Source organism: Anomaloglossus baeobatrachus, chromosome 6 (assembly GCF_048569485.1).
Source record: "Anomaloglossus baeobatrachus isolate aAnoBae1 chromosome 6, aAnoBae1.hap1, whole genome shotgun sequence".
NCBI classification, from domain to species: Eukaryota; Metazoa; Chordata; class Amphibia; order Anura; family Aromobatidae; genus Anomaloglossus; species Anomaloglossus baeobatrachus.
The window spans coordinates 306,496,781-306,513,367 of record NC_134358.1 but is presented as its reverse complement, the minus strand read 5'-3'; the positions used below and the strand labels follow the sequence as shown (position 1 = coordinate 306,513,367).

Genomic DNA, 16,587 nt, shown 5'->3' with positions numbered 1-16,587 from the left:
ATGAAATGCAAGGTTGTAACCCCAATAATTACATATAACTTTCAACTAAAACTAGTAAGAAAAGCTATAAAGAGATATAAGATGTCGATTATCATCTATATGGCTTCTGCCAGGGAAGTGCATACAAGGGAAGGTAAGAAAATAACTACTGTACGTGAGCTACTGGCCAGTGGCTTCACATCACCCATAACTGACCGGTACAATGGTGCGCCACGCTTCTGCTGACAGTGGATTGAATCAATAGATATCACAACATTGTGAAAAATCTTGCTACTATTAATGGCAGCCAACGTAGAATTTTTCAAGGTATGCAAATAGGGTAGACATAATATCCATGTGAGTACTATGTGTAACGACACACCTACCCACTCTTCAATATTCAACAGTTTACCGGCAAGAGCTTGAAAAACCGGATTGTGTTGTAGTTACTATATAGTATACTTATAGAATATATAGTTATATATTGACAAGACTGCTCCTTCCAAGTGTCGACAAGTCTCCACCACTGAAAAAGTATCATGAGAATAGCAAAAGGATTTGTGAGAGTGAACTTACAGATAATCGATCTGACAGTGACGGGGTTAAACGGTGTCCATGTACCTGAAATGAGAAGCAAAGGTTTAGTATTCAGATTGTACCTAGTCATAGATAGATATGGTAAATGTAGGATATAAATGTAGTGAAGGGACTAGTCCCCTGGGTGTTATATCCCCCGACTAGTCCACCCTCTAATCATGTTAGTACGCCCACAGGGGCGTGCCAACATGTTAGTCAATGCAGTGTTACCAGCGGTGATGCAAGTACCTGTGTCCGCAGAGCTAAATGCTGGGCACTTCTGGTCATGCGCAGTAGATCTGTCTGAAGCTGGGACGCGTACACTCGGCTTCATACTGCGCATGACCGGAAGTGCCCGGCCTTCAGAAGCGCGATCACACTGAACACAGGTACGTGCATCACCGCTGGTGACACTGCATTGAATTTCATGTTAGTACGCCCCGTGTGGGTGTACCAACATGATTAGAGGACAGACTAGTCTAGGATAAAACACCCAGGGGACTAGTCCCCGCACTCATTAGCATATGATATAAGATCTTTAGAAACACTTTTTCTAAAGATCTCTTTATCTATGCTAGTGTATACAGGGACAGATAGGCAGGGATTAGCAATATGCACCCAGAACTGCTCATGGTTCTGAGTGCATATTACACCTGACAGGTTACCTTTACTAAAAGCCTGTGTCTAGGTCAATTACCACAGGTATGTTATGGTGCCCTTGCTGTACGGATCAGCTGTCAGAAGGTTCACTGCGTGTCAGAGATCCCTGTGGTGACAAACACGACCAGTCTATGCTAGGAGGAAATACCACGCGATGGTATAACCAGAAAGTTAGTGGCCAGATGATTAAGCATGCCATGACCTTGATGTGTATGTACTGCGGATCATTTCATCAGGCTTACACTCATAGTTAACATTTGGTAGGTCGGAGATAGTGTATGTAGATCTGCTGATTTGTACTGATTATACAGGACAACCCCACAGCCAGTCTTGGAGGTCAGACACTAAGAACCTCTTGTGCAGAAGACTCGGAGGAAGGGAGATGATTGCTGCTCGGCTTCACTGTAAACCGTGTCTTATGGAAAGTCAGGGACAAACAAGAACACCGTGATCAGAGCCCGCCGTCCGGCTTCCATCACCTACAGCGTAGTGTGGTCTGTACCCAGACTGCTGTGTTCACAGATGTTTCCCTACCACTTGTGGCTCCAGTATAGAATCACTAACCAGCCATTTATTTGTATGAATAGAGGCAGTATTCAGGGCGGTAATCCCACATTACACTTAAAGATATATTCTCTAATATTGCCAATGCAGCTATTTGTTAAACATCACAATTTATTCAGATATTTTTTGCAATTCTTTGCATATCTATCAATATATTATTTTATTCTATTATACTTTCTTTTGCTCTTTTCTAGTATATTAGTTTACTATTACATAGCGGTTTACAGCCTTCAATGCATTACTGTTTTAAAAAAAATAAAGCAACATTGTAACTTATTTCACTCTCGCCAGTGTTGGTAATACCAAGTAGCTTTAGCTGCCTTATTAGTGATGCAATGTGCATCATCAACATGACGCTCTCTAGCAAAACGTCCCAGTATTCAAAAAACACTTTATCGTAAGGCAATTGTGTAGCAGACCTTGTCTTCCAGTCGTGGGTTTCACTTTCGAGCATTTAAATCACGCTCTATGCAGTCTGATGGCCTGGACTGCCCTGACGTCACAGCAATCGCCAAGTAAATCCCGCACTGACAATCCCTGGCCATGCACACTGAAACTAGGTGTATGGTCCCAGCTCCATCGCCTTCTGTGCATGCTCCGGTCCCAGCTCCATCGCCATCTGTGCATGCTCTGGAGCTGCTTAGTCAGTAGCTATGTGAGGTTTTATATTGTGAGCACGCGCAACATTCTCACCAGGAACTGAGTCAGCGTAAAAGCAATTGCAATGACGTTGGGCCAGTCCTGGCCATCAATCGGACTACATAGGGCGGGACTACTATGAAAAAGACCGTGCCTGGAACAAGCGCCACCCATGCAATTGCCTAATGATAAAAAGTGTTTTTTGAATACTGGGAAGTTTTTCTTGAGAACGCCATGTTGGTGATCACTGATAAGACATTTGGGGCAGTTTAGTATAGACAAATGACATGACAGATCATCTTTAAAGCAAGTCTGTCACCCAAAACACAAATTCTATTTATATAATTATATAGGGGACTTCGCTCTCAACAAAAATCATATGTGCAGAACAAAATGTCAGCACTTTAGTCATTGAGAAATCTGAGAACTTCCCCTTTCCAAATGCTACCTGATCTGAATCTGCAGCACACTAACACTGAAGGTGTCCAGGGCGTTCAGTGTCAGTGGGAAACAGTGACTGTGCGAGCATACACGGAGCGTGGTTGTAGGTGTGCTCCCATGCCTGGTCCTGTGTGTCTACGGCTCACTACACTAGTACACACAGTGCTGCAGACAGGACCCGGGAATGAGAAGGCACACGACCCATATGTGACGCCCTGGGCAAGCCAGGGGTCACAGGTCATAACACCACCACACCCTACACTCCAGTTAGGAACACCAAGGCTAACCAAAAATCCTTGTTGCCTTCCTCCAGGAGCTGGTGTTCACACCAGGGGGTGGGCCAGGCGGTTGGCTCCGCCCACCGAGGAGTTCACAGCTCTGGAGGCGGGAAAACCAGGCAGATCAGTTTAGGAGAGTGAAGAGTCAAGATAGAGTTTGGAGTTTGAACAGAGTAGTTTAGGAGGAGGAAGTGGAAAGTGACAGTTTGTAAAGCCTGAAGCTGGTCCGGGTGTGTGCCCCGGACTGAGAGACAGCAAGGTCAGCAGACGGCGGTGACTGTCTGCAGGGGTGACTGCTTGGAGGTTGCTGGAAGGACCGTGGACGGGTGGTGACCCGGCGGTCTGGAGCAGTATACGAAGAGCAGTCAGCACCAGTGGCAGGGGCCTTTCGGATCCCGGCAAGGCTAGGAGTCGCCGTGAATTTGCCAAATCCGTTAGTGAAGGGGACCTCTGGGTCTCCCAACAAGCAAGTCCCGATTGAAGGCAACAGTCCAACCATTACAGAGAGACACCGCCACCGCGAGGGCACCAGTTTCTCAGGGCCAGCGCCTGCGGGCAAAGTAGGGCTCCTCCGGCCCATATCCAAGCCGGGGAGCGGGTTACCGGTGGGAACCCATCGCAACCATCATCATCTTAGGTGCAGGAAAAAGGGACCGTCACCGTCAACTACTGGGGAAAGCAAGTGCAGCCGTCCGTGGGAACCGTCTTTCCAGCCGTGTGTTTTACCGAGAACTGGGTCATCGTCTCAGGCTGAGTGAGTACCACAGTGCCGCAAGTACCACAGCTGCCCCCGCGTCCCTGCACCCCACCAAGCCCTGCATCACCCACCACATCAATGGGCCCCAGGACAACCAACCCCCCTACCCACGGAGGGGAGGACTAATATCTAGCTGCTCCATACCATCACCCCCGGGATCCCCATACAGAGCAGCGGTGGTGTCAACAAATCACCACAACCGTGGGTGGCGTCACGGACAATAAACTATCCCAAATCCCAATCCCCTTTCACTCACGGGCGAGGAGCGCCGCTCGAGTCCCCGGGATCCGGCCCATCGCTTGAGCCACCGAGCAGCAGCAGCAGGCCGCAGCAGCTGCACCCGAGCAGTGGGAGAGCGTGACGTCCCCTCCTCCGCCCGCAACACATACAGGGTGTGCCCCTGCACTAAGGCCTACTTCACACATCCGTCTTTATAGTTTTCCATACTATTCACATATACCACTTGTATTCATAATAACCTATGATGCTGCTCACATGTCCGTGCTTTCACATGGACCGTGTGTCTGTGTAAACCACTTGGAAACCGGTCTTTCTTTTCCGGCAGCTCAGATGACAATACAAGCCTATGGGTCCATGTGCCGTCAAAAAGTATAGAAAGTTTGTAATATCTTTATTTCTTTAGCCATACCGGAAAACATGGATTTATGGGACACGGATTGAAAACAGAGATGACACTGGTACCGGAAGGAGGCCTAAGCCTGCGTAAGCACGGTCACTCCTTCAATGTCTGTGTGCCACATATTGAGTTCAGGGAGCGCTTATTAAGGACAAGTGAGCGCTGTCAATCAAGATAAAAAGAAACATTCAGAATGCCAACTGAGGAGGCACGAAAGGTGCACTGAGCCCTTGGTAATACCAAAGCTACAACAAACTGCCCTAATTTGCATGTGAAGAAGAAAAAAAACAACAACCCTTTTAGCTGTTAAAACACCAAAATCTATATTGCAAGCATGATTTGACAGTGGCCAAGTCCCCAATATAACTAAGTAGTTTCGACTGCAATTTAGAGGTGACAGACCATGCCATGAGAAGAGACCCATCTTTTCTTTTCCACCACATTTTGGATTTTTTTCTCTCCTCTATCAGTTACTGTAATCATGATGATCCCTCTAGTTTTAATTCATTTTCTAGTGCTTTTTCAGTTATTTTGATTACTTACCATTTTACTTGCTGCTCGTAAAGCACTTGTAACTAGTTTACTGTATTTTGAAGGAGTTGTCCACTGTTCTGATAAAATTCTGCAATTATGTGACTGCAGACTTCTGAAAACTTACAGTGTGCACACAGTACGCGGTCAGGATTCTCCACTGTTGCTGGCAGAGCGGGTGATCACGTGACTAAGGGCTACTTTGCACACAGAGATAAATCTTTGGCAGATCTGTGGTTGCAGTGAAATCATGGACATATTGTTCCATTTGTACACAGCCAGAAACCTGGCACTGATTGTCCACAAATTCACTGCAACCACAGATCTGCCGCAGATTTATCTCTGTGTGCAAAGTACCCCTAAGTTTATGATTTGCATACTACCGGCCACATTCTGATTAGATGTGCTTGGCCTCGCTCACCTGAAGTGAGCTTAGCAAGGCTGAGCACATCTAGTCGGAATATGGCTTGAAGTATGGAAACCATATACTTGCGGTCATGTGACCACCCGCTTTCACCAGCAACACTGTAGAATCCCGACAGCATGCAGAATGCACACTAAGGATTCAGAAGTTTGGAGTCACAAAGAATAAGTGCATACTTTTCAGAGGACCAGACAATTAATTTAAGGCTACTACAGATTTGCACTGTACATATACTACACCAACATTGTGAGGGTGAAATATTAAACTAAATTTCATTCTAAATCCTTATATATTTAGTGCCATAATGTAAACTATTTTCTAACATACTCCTGTTAAAAATTCCCTACTGTTCACTAACTGCACTATCTAAATGTTATTCTATTTTTCCCCCATTTCCTGTGTGATGATGCTTCATTTGAGAATTCCTGTGCATTCTGGGATGCTCAAATGAAGCATCATCAGAGCACTGGGCAGCGGCTATGGTCACTGCCACAGCCTCTGTCCCCTCCTGAACAGTAAACCTTGTTTCAGAGGCTGTGCTAGTCCCTGGCATGTCCCTCCCTGACAGCTGTGCGATCTGCACAGTGACAGCGTCTGCTCTGCTGTAGGCTCAGATCAGTAATCAGCTGGCAACACAGCGGGTTCACAATATCCAGTGTGCAGGAGACTAGCGCCACTCCTGCTAGTGAAGTCATTAGTCTTCTGCATGCTGGGTATGAATACCGTTTTGTTGCCTTTTTATTATTACTGATCTATGTTGACAAGAGAGCAGACGCTGTCACTGTGCAGATCGTACAGTGCACAGCGTGCAGGGAGGGACACAGCACGGACGAGCAAAGCCCCTGAAACAAGCGTCACTGATGTTTCGTTTCAGGGAGGGGACAGGACCTGTGGCAGTGACTGCAGCCTCTGCCTTCTGCTCTGATGATGCTTCATTTGAGTATCCCAGCATGCACTGGGACTCTTAAACAAAAAGCATCATCACACAGGAAATAGAAAAAAAAATAGAATAGCAGTCAGATGGTGTAGTTAGGGAACGTTTGGGAATTTTTAATGCAAGTATATTAGAAAATACTTTAAAATTATGGCACTAAATAGATAGGGATTTAAAATGAAATGTATGTGGACTTCGGACCACCCCTTTAAGTCAGAGTGTTCTTAGTCACAAATTGTTACAAAGAGAAAAAAAAAAAAAAATTCACAAAAAAACTTTAAAGAAAAAAAGAAAAGAAAAGCACATTAAGTGTAAATCTGAGGCTAAAATGTATATATTAAAAGACAAAAATATTCATTAGCCCAATGACTGGCATATTATTTTCATACTGATGAATGAATCAGTTGTACATTTTCTGCACTAATAATGTTGGAAAAAAAGGGCAAAATATTCATAAATAACATGGTTGTGTTATCCTTGAGGAGGGGTGGCAGTAACATTGGGATACAGCACTATCAGGATTAAGGATACTACACAAGACCCTATCGTTGGCACTTCACATACTCTTCCTACACTGAGGGGTTACATGGCTGTACATATGAACAGTAAGTATGGTGCCAAGAGGGTGTCTATATATAAATCAGATCCTTATGAAGTAGTCTACAGTGAAAGGGCTCTTCATCAGGTCATACTCAGGGTACACCGTCAGATGTGCCGGTTAGTCTGAACTATGAAGATATCCCTCTATAACTAAACGTCTGTGTAATAGGAAACATGAACCTCCCATCTGACTTGGACGCTAGCACAGCTATGTTTTCCTTCCAGACACAGGGCTCCATTGTGTAAACCTGGGCAGGGGCTAGGTCACTAAACCCAGGTTGCTTGGCTGTAAGTCCAAACATGGCTGAGAAGGCAGAAAATGAGCAGCTCGCCTCATACTGCATAATGACACGTGTTGTGTCCTGGGTATTTTTCCTACATTCATTTTTTTTTTCTTAAATTAAAAAGATACTGTAGGAAATAATGGAATTTTCTAATAATTCTTAAAACATAACTTTATATAATGTCTATAGCTGTTGGCGATTAGTGAGGATCACACACAAGGTTTCCTCACCATTGGATAACGCTTGCTGCAGTTCATTGTCCGATATTATGCCACTGTTGTCTGTGTCCACCCTGTAGATGAAAGGAAAGAAGGCAGGATATTACTCAGGATATACAAGTACAGACGTCAGGACAAAAAAACAAAGCAAGACCATTGCCAACCCGCTGCACATGTGACTGCATAGACGACTCCGCGACTTAAGCGCACTCGTCCACCCACAAATCACTGACACAGTGAAGCGCAGCACATTGCCTAGCCATTCATCCACACCACACTCACGGCTTTGATGGGCCAGCGAGACACCTGCCCAGGGTAACACACACCACCCATCTTTTCCCATCCAACACCTAAGGATTAGAGGCATTCCAGTCATACCACTGCTTCTGGTTCACCTGGACCTGTGCCATGTTCACCTCTACCAACCCCAGATTCAGTTTGCATCTTCTCTCTGAATCCCATTACGTAATATCTATGACGTATTCCCCTGGAATGGATAGTTCTCAGGCCGAGGATTCTTTTATCAGACTTAGGAGACCCTGTACCGATCAGCCATACAAGAGCTCAAAGGGGACCAGCTTTTGGCTATGATGATATACCCATAATTCAGGTTGATATCAGATTTTGGTGTTTTCCCGAAGCCAAAAATCCTAGCACTTGATGCCACAGAATTGATTATATCCGCTGATAACAGATGGATCTGCGAACAGTGTTGACATCAGACTATTATCAATATGGCATTTCCATTTCTGTCATGTGAGGTCTCTGAAATGCTGACAACCAGTCTGCCTTAGGCTAAGCGCAGTCGAGTGAATTACCTCTCATCTCGTCACTATGCTAATCACACTCTGATCAGTGTGAGCATATTAGATGTGGAGAACATATAATATATATCTATATATCTATCTATATATACACATACATACATACATACCCACATACAAACATACATAGACACATATACATACACACACACACACACACACACACACACACTAATATAGTTTTCTATCTTTTCCATTCTGTCAGTTCATATCAGTTTGATGTCAGTTGGACTGCAGTAGGACCCATTAATTTGCATGGCCGAGTGTGATCCAATAATCAAATGCAACTCACGCATGCTGCAATCTTTTTTTCAGACTGACAGTCCAAGGAAACAAAAATAAAATAAACTTGGTCTTGGGCACGGCCTCATGAAATAACATTGGTCTCAGTGGAATCAGATGTTCTGTCGGGTCACACTTGGGACTGAAAATACAGTCATGTGCATAAAATAAGCCCTAAGGAACAATTATCTTCACCTTTAATGTAGCATCTATTTGCTAACGAGGAGGTATACAGCAAGGCCACGTGCACACAAGGAGTATTTAGTGAGTTTTTTACCTCAGTATTGTAGCCAAATCCAGGAGTGGGTGATAAATACAGAAGTGGTGCCCGTGTCTCTATTCTACTTTTCCTCCGATTGTACCACTCATTGTTTTGTCTTACAAATACTGAGGTAAAAACTCACCAAATACTCGACATGTGCACGTGGTCTAGCAGTTTACTCTTCCAGAATCTGGCAGCTACTTGCTAATTCCATTTTGACATACAGTGGAGAATGCTGCCATGTATCCATTGGGTTTATTTTTCCATCCATACGTCACCTACAAAGCACTTTCAGTTGCTAATTCTTTTCCTCCAGAAAGATCAGGAATGAGAATTTGCTTGAACATAAGAGCTCAGAACTGGAGTAAAACTCCTTACAGACAATCGTGTACGGACATGACGCCAGTATAACAATTTGGTGGAGCAGGGTGCAGACATATTACACACATCTCCGGGAATTCTTCTCTGTCCATTAGTTCTTTCAAGGGACTGTCTATACAGCTATATTGAGGTCAGGCCGGATGTAATCCATGTCCAGAAGGGCACATCACCGCTCTGATGTTGGGGACTGCAGCTCATCTTCTATTCTCTTCAACAGGCGCTGATCTCCATTACCTGACAGTGAAGCTGTGGTGTTCACCAAAGACTGCTAATCAGTGGGAGTGTTGGACCTCCACTAATCTAATATTGACCTATCCTGAGGATAAGGCCGGCGTTACATGGGACGATATATCGTGCGATCGCACGCGCCCCGTTGTTTGTGCGTCACAGGCAATTTGTTGCCTTTAGGACTTTACGACTTTATGAAAATGAATGAGCAACGATAAGGTGAGTATTTTTGCTCGTTCACAGTCGTTCGGAGGTGTCACATGCTACGATATCTCTAATGATGCCGGATGTGCGTCACGGAATCCGTGACCGACGACATATCGCCCGATATATCGTAGCGTGTGACGCCGCCCTAAGGTTGTAAACTAAAAGTAGTGGACAACCCCCTTAAACCATTTCTCCTATTAAAGACGGGCATTAATGAATGTAAGAATTGTCCAGATAGGTAGAGAGGGTCCTGCACCACTGCACGCCACTTAGCAGTAGCACACGTGTGCTCAAGGAGGGCTGTGAATTACCGTGTCCTGAGCGGGGGTGCTCGTCCAAGAGGAGAGTCCACGTACAGCTGAGAAGAGAGAAATGAGGGACCGCACTCCGTCCGCTGTGCAGGAAATTCAGTTTATTGATCGGTGCAGGGTAAAAGGCTGGAGACGCGCCGTGAGCTGGCTCCCAGGCAAAGGACGACGGCCGTTCACCTAATTAATTAGGCTTCCATGGGTCCATTATTGTTGCACAGTGCACAGACCAGTATGAAGGTGATCACCAGGTAGGCAGGGAAAGGAAAGTGCAGGGTCCAGTATGAAGGTGATCACCAGGTAAGCAGGGAAACTGCAGGGTCCAGTATGAAGGTGATCACCAGGTAGGCAGGGAAAGTGCAGGGTCCAGTATGAAGGTGATCACCAGGTAGGTAGGGAAAGGAAAGTGCAGGGTCCAGTATGAAGGTGATCACCAGGTAGGCAGGGAAAGTGCAGGGTCCAGTATGAAGGTGATCACCAGGTAGGCAGGGAAAGGAAAGTGCAGGGTCCAGTATTAAGGTGATCACCAGGTAGGCAGGGAAAGGAATGTGCAGAGTCCAGTATGAAGGTGATCACCAGGTAGGCAGGGAAAGTGCAGGGTCCAGTATGAAGGTGATCACCAGGTAGGCAGGGAAAGTGCAGGGTCCAGTATGAAGGTGATCACCAGGTAAGCAGGGAAAGTGCAGAGTCCAGTATGAAGGTGATCACCAGGTAGGCAGGGAAAGGAAAGTGCAGAGTCCATTATGAAGGTGATCACCAGGTAGGCAGGGAAAGTGCAGGGTCCAGTATGAAGGTGATGACCAGGTAGGCAGGGAAAGTGCAGGGTCCAGTATGAAGGTGATGACCAGGTAGGCAGGGAAAGTGCAGGGTCCAGTATGAAGGTGATCACCAGGTAGGCAGGGAAAGTGCAGAGTCCAGTATGAAGATGATCACCAGGTAGGCAGTAAAAGGAAAATGCAAAGTCCAGTCAGTATCTGTAGGGCTATCTAGTAATGTAGCGATCTCAGTAGGGTTCTTCTCTAAAGATTCTTTTTTAGTGTTTCAGAAGTGTCAGGAAACATACTAGTACAAGATAAAAAGCGTTCAAACTCCTGTTGTTTTTACATGTATTTCACACTGCTGGGACCCCCCCCCCAATATTCTACAGATGGCAAAGCCCGTCCTCACAGTGCCATGAAGAGTACAACATCTCCCGTTGCACTGGTACTGTCCATCTCTCACATGTGAAGGTATGACTTGACCTTTACCTTAGGGGGTTACACTTTACAGCTCATTCCACTATAATATTCACTTAGGAATGGATTTCCCCTCTCTCGGGAATGCAGGGGGACCTTCTAAGCTATATAGATGCTGTTCTGATTTTCTTAAATCAGCAGCTGCTTTGACCCCCAGAATTAAGGTGCAATTAGTGGGGATTGTTGTAGACAGTCAAAAACTCACTCTATACAGTGGAATTTACAAAGAAGTATATGCTGGAAATGAGAGGTCAGTCACAGCGAGGCACATACCAGGGGTGGCACGGTGTCTCTGGGATGTCAATATGAAAGAAAATGTCAGGAATGAGGAAGAACAGCGTTGCAGGGCTGACAAGCCTCCTTTCAAGGCCACCTCATGTGTGCTGTCGGCATTGGGTGATTCATACACTTGTGGCCTCTGGTTATCACATGACTGACAATCGGGGCTCATGTATACAGTGCTGTACGGCTCCTGAATATGTAACCTACTGTGTACAGAGAAGACATGCTGGGATATGTGCCGGCCTCAGTAACAACCCTACATCAAACACACCCGATCACTACATATATTATCACAGCAGCATATAAACTGCTCACTTCAGTGACATGAGGCTGGAGAAGAAAGAAGAGAAACCCCAAGGTGTGATGCAGCAGGTCTCCTATCCATCCCACCACGTGTCCATGACGCCATACAGTCAGCGTGAGATATGGTCGTCTTCCAGGAATAGGCTCCAATGAGCCCTTATCAAGGGCGATGATTGATGCCTCCACCTATGTGCTGTATAAATCTTACACACTTAGGCCACGTTGAGTATTTGTAGCCAAAACCAGGTGTGGTACACTCAGAAAAGTAGAATGGAGACACGAGCACCACTTCTGTATTTATCACCCACTCCTGGCTACAAATACTGAGGTAAAAACTCACCAAATACCCGGTGTGTGCACATGGCCTTACAAACACTGAGGTAAAATCTCCCCAGCTCCTCACCGTGTGCACAGGGCCTAATAGCACAGCACGAGGTTCACACATCAGGGCACAGCGCAGCAGAGGAGCAGATTTAGAAACCTAACCATAGAGCGTCTGGTGGACTCCCCACAAGACAAAATCCACAGTGTTCTCTCCAGGTCTTATTCTGAGACAAGTGGTTAGTGTTGTACAGCGGGCGCCATACACAGGGCTGCACCCCTGACAGCACGAGCCCATGACAAATAGTGCACACACCTGGAAAAAGTGACATTCCCGGCCCGTCAGATTTCCTCACAGTGTTCTTTGTACGGAGGAGCTCCGCTGCTTGATGAATCACAAGTGCCTGACCGAGACCAGATGACTCAGTGTATGGGGATAGTCAGAAATAATGAAGTAACGGCAGAGAAAATCCAGGAGGTTGTGTATAATCACAACACTGGAGTGTAACAGCCACAGTGTCTTGTTCCTGTAACGCGACACTGATCTAACAAAGCCAAGCTAGTATAAGATGGTACAGGTAATCCGAGGTGCCATGTGTACACATCTGACGGGTAAAGGTGGTGTCACACACAGCGACGACGACAACGACGTCGCTGCTAAGTCACCATTTTCTGTGACATAGCAGCGACGTCCCGTCGCTGTGTGTGACATCCAGCAACGACCTGGCCCCTGCTGTGAGGTCGCCGGTCGTTGCTGAATGTCCTTCATTTTTTGGACGTTGCTCTCCCGCTGTGAAGCACACATCGCTGTGTGTGACAGCGACGAACTGAAGCGAGCAGGGAGCCGGCGTCTGGCAGCCTGCGGTAAGCTGTAACCACGGTAAACATCGGGTAACCAAGAAGACCTTTCCTTGGTTACCCGATATTTACCTTAGTTACTAGCGTCCGCCGCTCTCACGCTGCCAGTGCCGGCTCCCTGCTCCCTGCACACGTAGCTGGAGTACACATCGGGTAATTAACCCGATGTGTACTCTGGCTAGGAGTGCAGGGAACAGGGAGCCGGCACTGGCAGCAAGAGAGCGGCGGACGCTAGTAACTAAGGTAAATATCGGGTAACCAAGAGAAGTGCTTTCCTTGGTTACCCGATATTTACCTTAGTTACGCTTTCACGCGTCGCTGCTGGCTGGGGGCTGGTCACTGGTTGCTGGTGAGATCTGCCTGTTTGACCTTTCACCAGCGACCATATAACGACGCAGCAGCGATCCTGATAAGGTCAGATCGCTGGTCGTGATCGCTGCTGCGTCGCTATGTGTGACACCACCTTAAGATATGGCAGACACTGAGTGTTGGGGGTCCCTGTCCTGCCACCTCTGATGGAGCTACCAGCACAAATCACATGACACATACTACTACCCTTGTCAAAATGACCAGAGGCATTACAGACCCTACTGTATATGATGGTGGCATCTTGTGGGTACACTGACAGTGTAATACCAAGTCTGAACTAACATTGGTGTGCCCCCACTTCTGACTGACCGCTCACGTCCTACACTGACAGTGCCTGACTGCACACAGTGCCTGGGAGTGTTCTCCCCACTGATCCCGCTCACTACACACATACACCAGAATACTCTGGGAAGAGTGCACTGTCAATCACAAGCGGGGGAGGCTTCATGCAGAGAATGGGGCATAGCGGTGCACCGAGCTTTGGGCAATGCCGATGGTGCATAGAAAGCCCCTCATTTACAGATGGAACAACCCCTAAGGGCCAGGCAATTTTTATTTTTTTCCTCCTCTTATTCCATAACTTTATTTCTATAAATAGTTATGGAATAAGAGTTCCTATACTGTGAGCCCACTGTAATGGCTTGCCCTGCTCATTGGCTAATAGCCGGCCCCGAGGTGTGCATGTGCGCGCTCAGCGGAGTGTGTGTGTGCAGTGTGTGCGCGCTCAGCGGAGTGTGTGTGTGCAGTGTGTGCGCGCTCAGCGGAGTGTGTGTGTGCAGTGTGTGCGCGCTCTGCGGAGTGTGTGTGTGCAGTGTGTGCGCGCTCTGCGGAGTGTGTGTGTGCAGTGTGTGCGCGCTCTGCGGAGTGTGTGTGTGCAGTGTGTGCGCGCTCTGCGGAGTGTGTGTGTGCAGTGTGTGCGCGCTCTGCGGAGTGTGTGTGTGCAGTGTGTGCGCGCTCTGCGGAGTGTGTGTGTGCAGTGTGTGCGCGCTCTGCGGAGTGTGTGTGTGCAGTGTGTGCGCGCTCTGCGGAGTGTGTGTGTGTGTGCAGTGTGTGCGCGCTCTGCGGAGTGTGTGTGTGTGTGCAGTGTGTGCGCGCTCAGCGGAGTGTGTGTGTGCAGTGTGTGCGCGCCCTGCGGAGTGTGTGTGTGCAGTGTGTGCGCGCCCTGCGGAGTGTGTGTGTGCAGTGTGTGCGCGCTCTGCGGAGTGTGTGTGTGCAGTGTGTGCGCGCTCAGCGGAGTGTGTGTGTGCAGTGTGTGCGCGCCCTGCGGAGTGTGTGTGCAGTGTGTGCGCGCTCAGCGGAGTGTGTGTGTGCAGTGTGTGCGCGCCCTGCGGAGTGTGTGTGTGCAGTGTGTGCGCGCCCTGCGGAGTGTGTGTGTGCAGTGTGTGCGCGCCCTGCGGAGTGTGTGTGTGCAGTGTGTGCGCGCTCTGCGGAGTGTGTGTGTGCAGTGTGTGCGCGCTCTGCGGAGTGTGTGTGTGCAGTGTGTGCGCGCTCTGCGGAGTGTGTGTGTGCAGTGTGTGCGCGCTCTGCGGAGTGTGTGTGTGCAGTGTGTGCGCGCTCTGCGGAGTGTGTGTGTGCAGTGTGTGCGCGCTCTGCGGAGTGTGTGTGTGCAGTGTGTGCGCGCTCTGCGGAGTGTGTGTGTGCAGTGTGTGCGCGCTGTGCGGAGTGTGTGTGTGCAGTGTGTGCGCGCTGTGCGGAGTGTGTGTGTGCAGTGTGTGCGCGCTGTGCGGAGTGTGTGTGTGCAGTGTGTGCGCGCTCTGCGGAGTGTGTGTGTGCAGTGTGTGCGCGCTCTGCGGAGTGTGTGTGTGCAGTGTGTGCGCGCTCTGCGGAGTGTGTGTGTGCAGTGTGTGCGCGCTCTGCGGAGTGTGTGTGTGCAGTGTGTGCGCGCTCTGCGGAGTGTGTGCACAGAGTCGGCTGTCACTCACAGGCGGTGAAGGATTCCCCCGCAATGTGCAGTGGGCGCAGACTCTTCACAGCCCGGCCCAATGTCTGGCGAGCGGCTGTAAGGAGAATACAATGTCATTTTCTCCCTGCCACACTTCCAATTAGACTATGTTTAACAGTATTTATCAACAGACATACGGTATTACCACTACAGCTGCAAATAAATGCAACTTTTTTTTTTGCTTACAGGATCCCTTTAAATATTATGTGATGAAAAAGAAATAGTTCTTCGCCCCTAGGAGACCGATGTAGAGCAGTGATATCGAGCCCTCTAGCTGACACTCTCTTCACCATAAGGCTGGATTCACACAGAGTGACAGCAATCACACCAATGTCATCCAATGGGCTGTTCACGAGTGGTTTCCCCCCACAAGGGCCGCAAGAAGAAAAAAAAAAAATGGTGAATGATGCGATTTGCTTCTTCCGTATCTTGGATGCAACTCGCCCAAGTTAAGTCTATTGGTGTGGGGGGAGGAAAAAAAAGGAATCCGGCACCGATGACCCGACTTTACGGACTCTGCAATTCTTAGGTAGGAAGCGGCCTTAGGGATAGGATTGTACATTTTTAGAAACTACTGATGTAGAAAAACAGGTGCCATAAGGACGACATTGGAGATGAAAAATCAGACGATCTTTATACCCTGGTGTGAACTGAGCCTGAATGTGCTGAAGAGAAGGTGGTTGCAGCCTGTCCTGATGATCGTCCCCCGATCACCCAGTCACCGCATGGCACAGATGTGAAGAATGGAGGGCACACTTCCAGCCTGGGCTGATGATCGTTCCCCGATCACCCCATGGCACCGATGTCAAGAATGGAGGGCACACTTCCAGCCTGTGCTGATGTTCGTTCCCCGATCACCCAGTCACCCCATGGCACCGATGTGAAGAATGGAGGGCACACTTCCAGCCTGTGCTGATGATCGCTCACAATTCTTCCGTGGTACAGCGGGCACAGCGGTGCCACACAAGGCAGTTGCCAGCAGTGGACCCGATAATGCCCACATGTATATCATAGTTAGGGCCTCCCGCTGCAATCCGGCCAATCTGCCACACGAGACTCCCCCATGCCCGGCTCCCGGGCAGTGCCACTCACCTACGGAAGACGTTCATGAGGAAGGACTGGTCCTGGCCGCGGTACTGGTACTGGTACGCCATGGCGGCTGCTCCGTGTCAGGCACTGGCTCCTACTGCGCAGAGTACAGGCAGCCCGACCCGGAAGGTGTCACCACCACTCCTGTGCCCCGGCCCCTAACAGGCCATGGTG

General features: G+C 48.1%; 1 protein-coding gene across 1 annotated transcript in view; it reads right to left on the bottom strand.

Moving 5' to 3' along the window:
• Nucleotides 1-16,573, bottom strand: part of PDCD6 (programmed cell death 6) — a 32,142-nt gene extending 15,569 nt beyond the window's left edge. The window contains exons 1-3 of the mRNA XM_075314915.1: nucleotides 16,417-16,573; nucleotides 7,535-7,596; nucleotides 556-600 (exon numbers count right to left, since the gene is read on the bottom strand). Of these exons, the coding sequence (XP_075171030.1) occupies nucleotides 556-600; nucleotides 7,535-7,596; nucleotides 16,417-16,478 (169 nt within the window). The 5' untranslated portion in view covers nucleotides 16,479-16,573. The remainder of the gene's footprint in view (nucleotides 1-555; nucleotides 601-7,534; nucleotides 7,597-16,416) is intronic.
• Nucleotides 16,574-16,587: the final 14 nt, after the last annotated feature.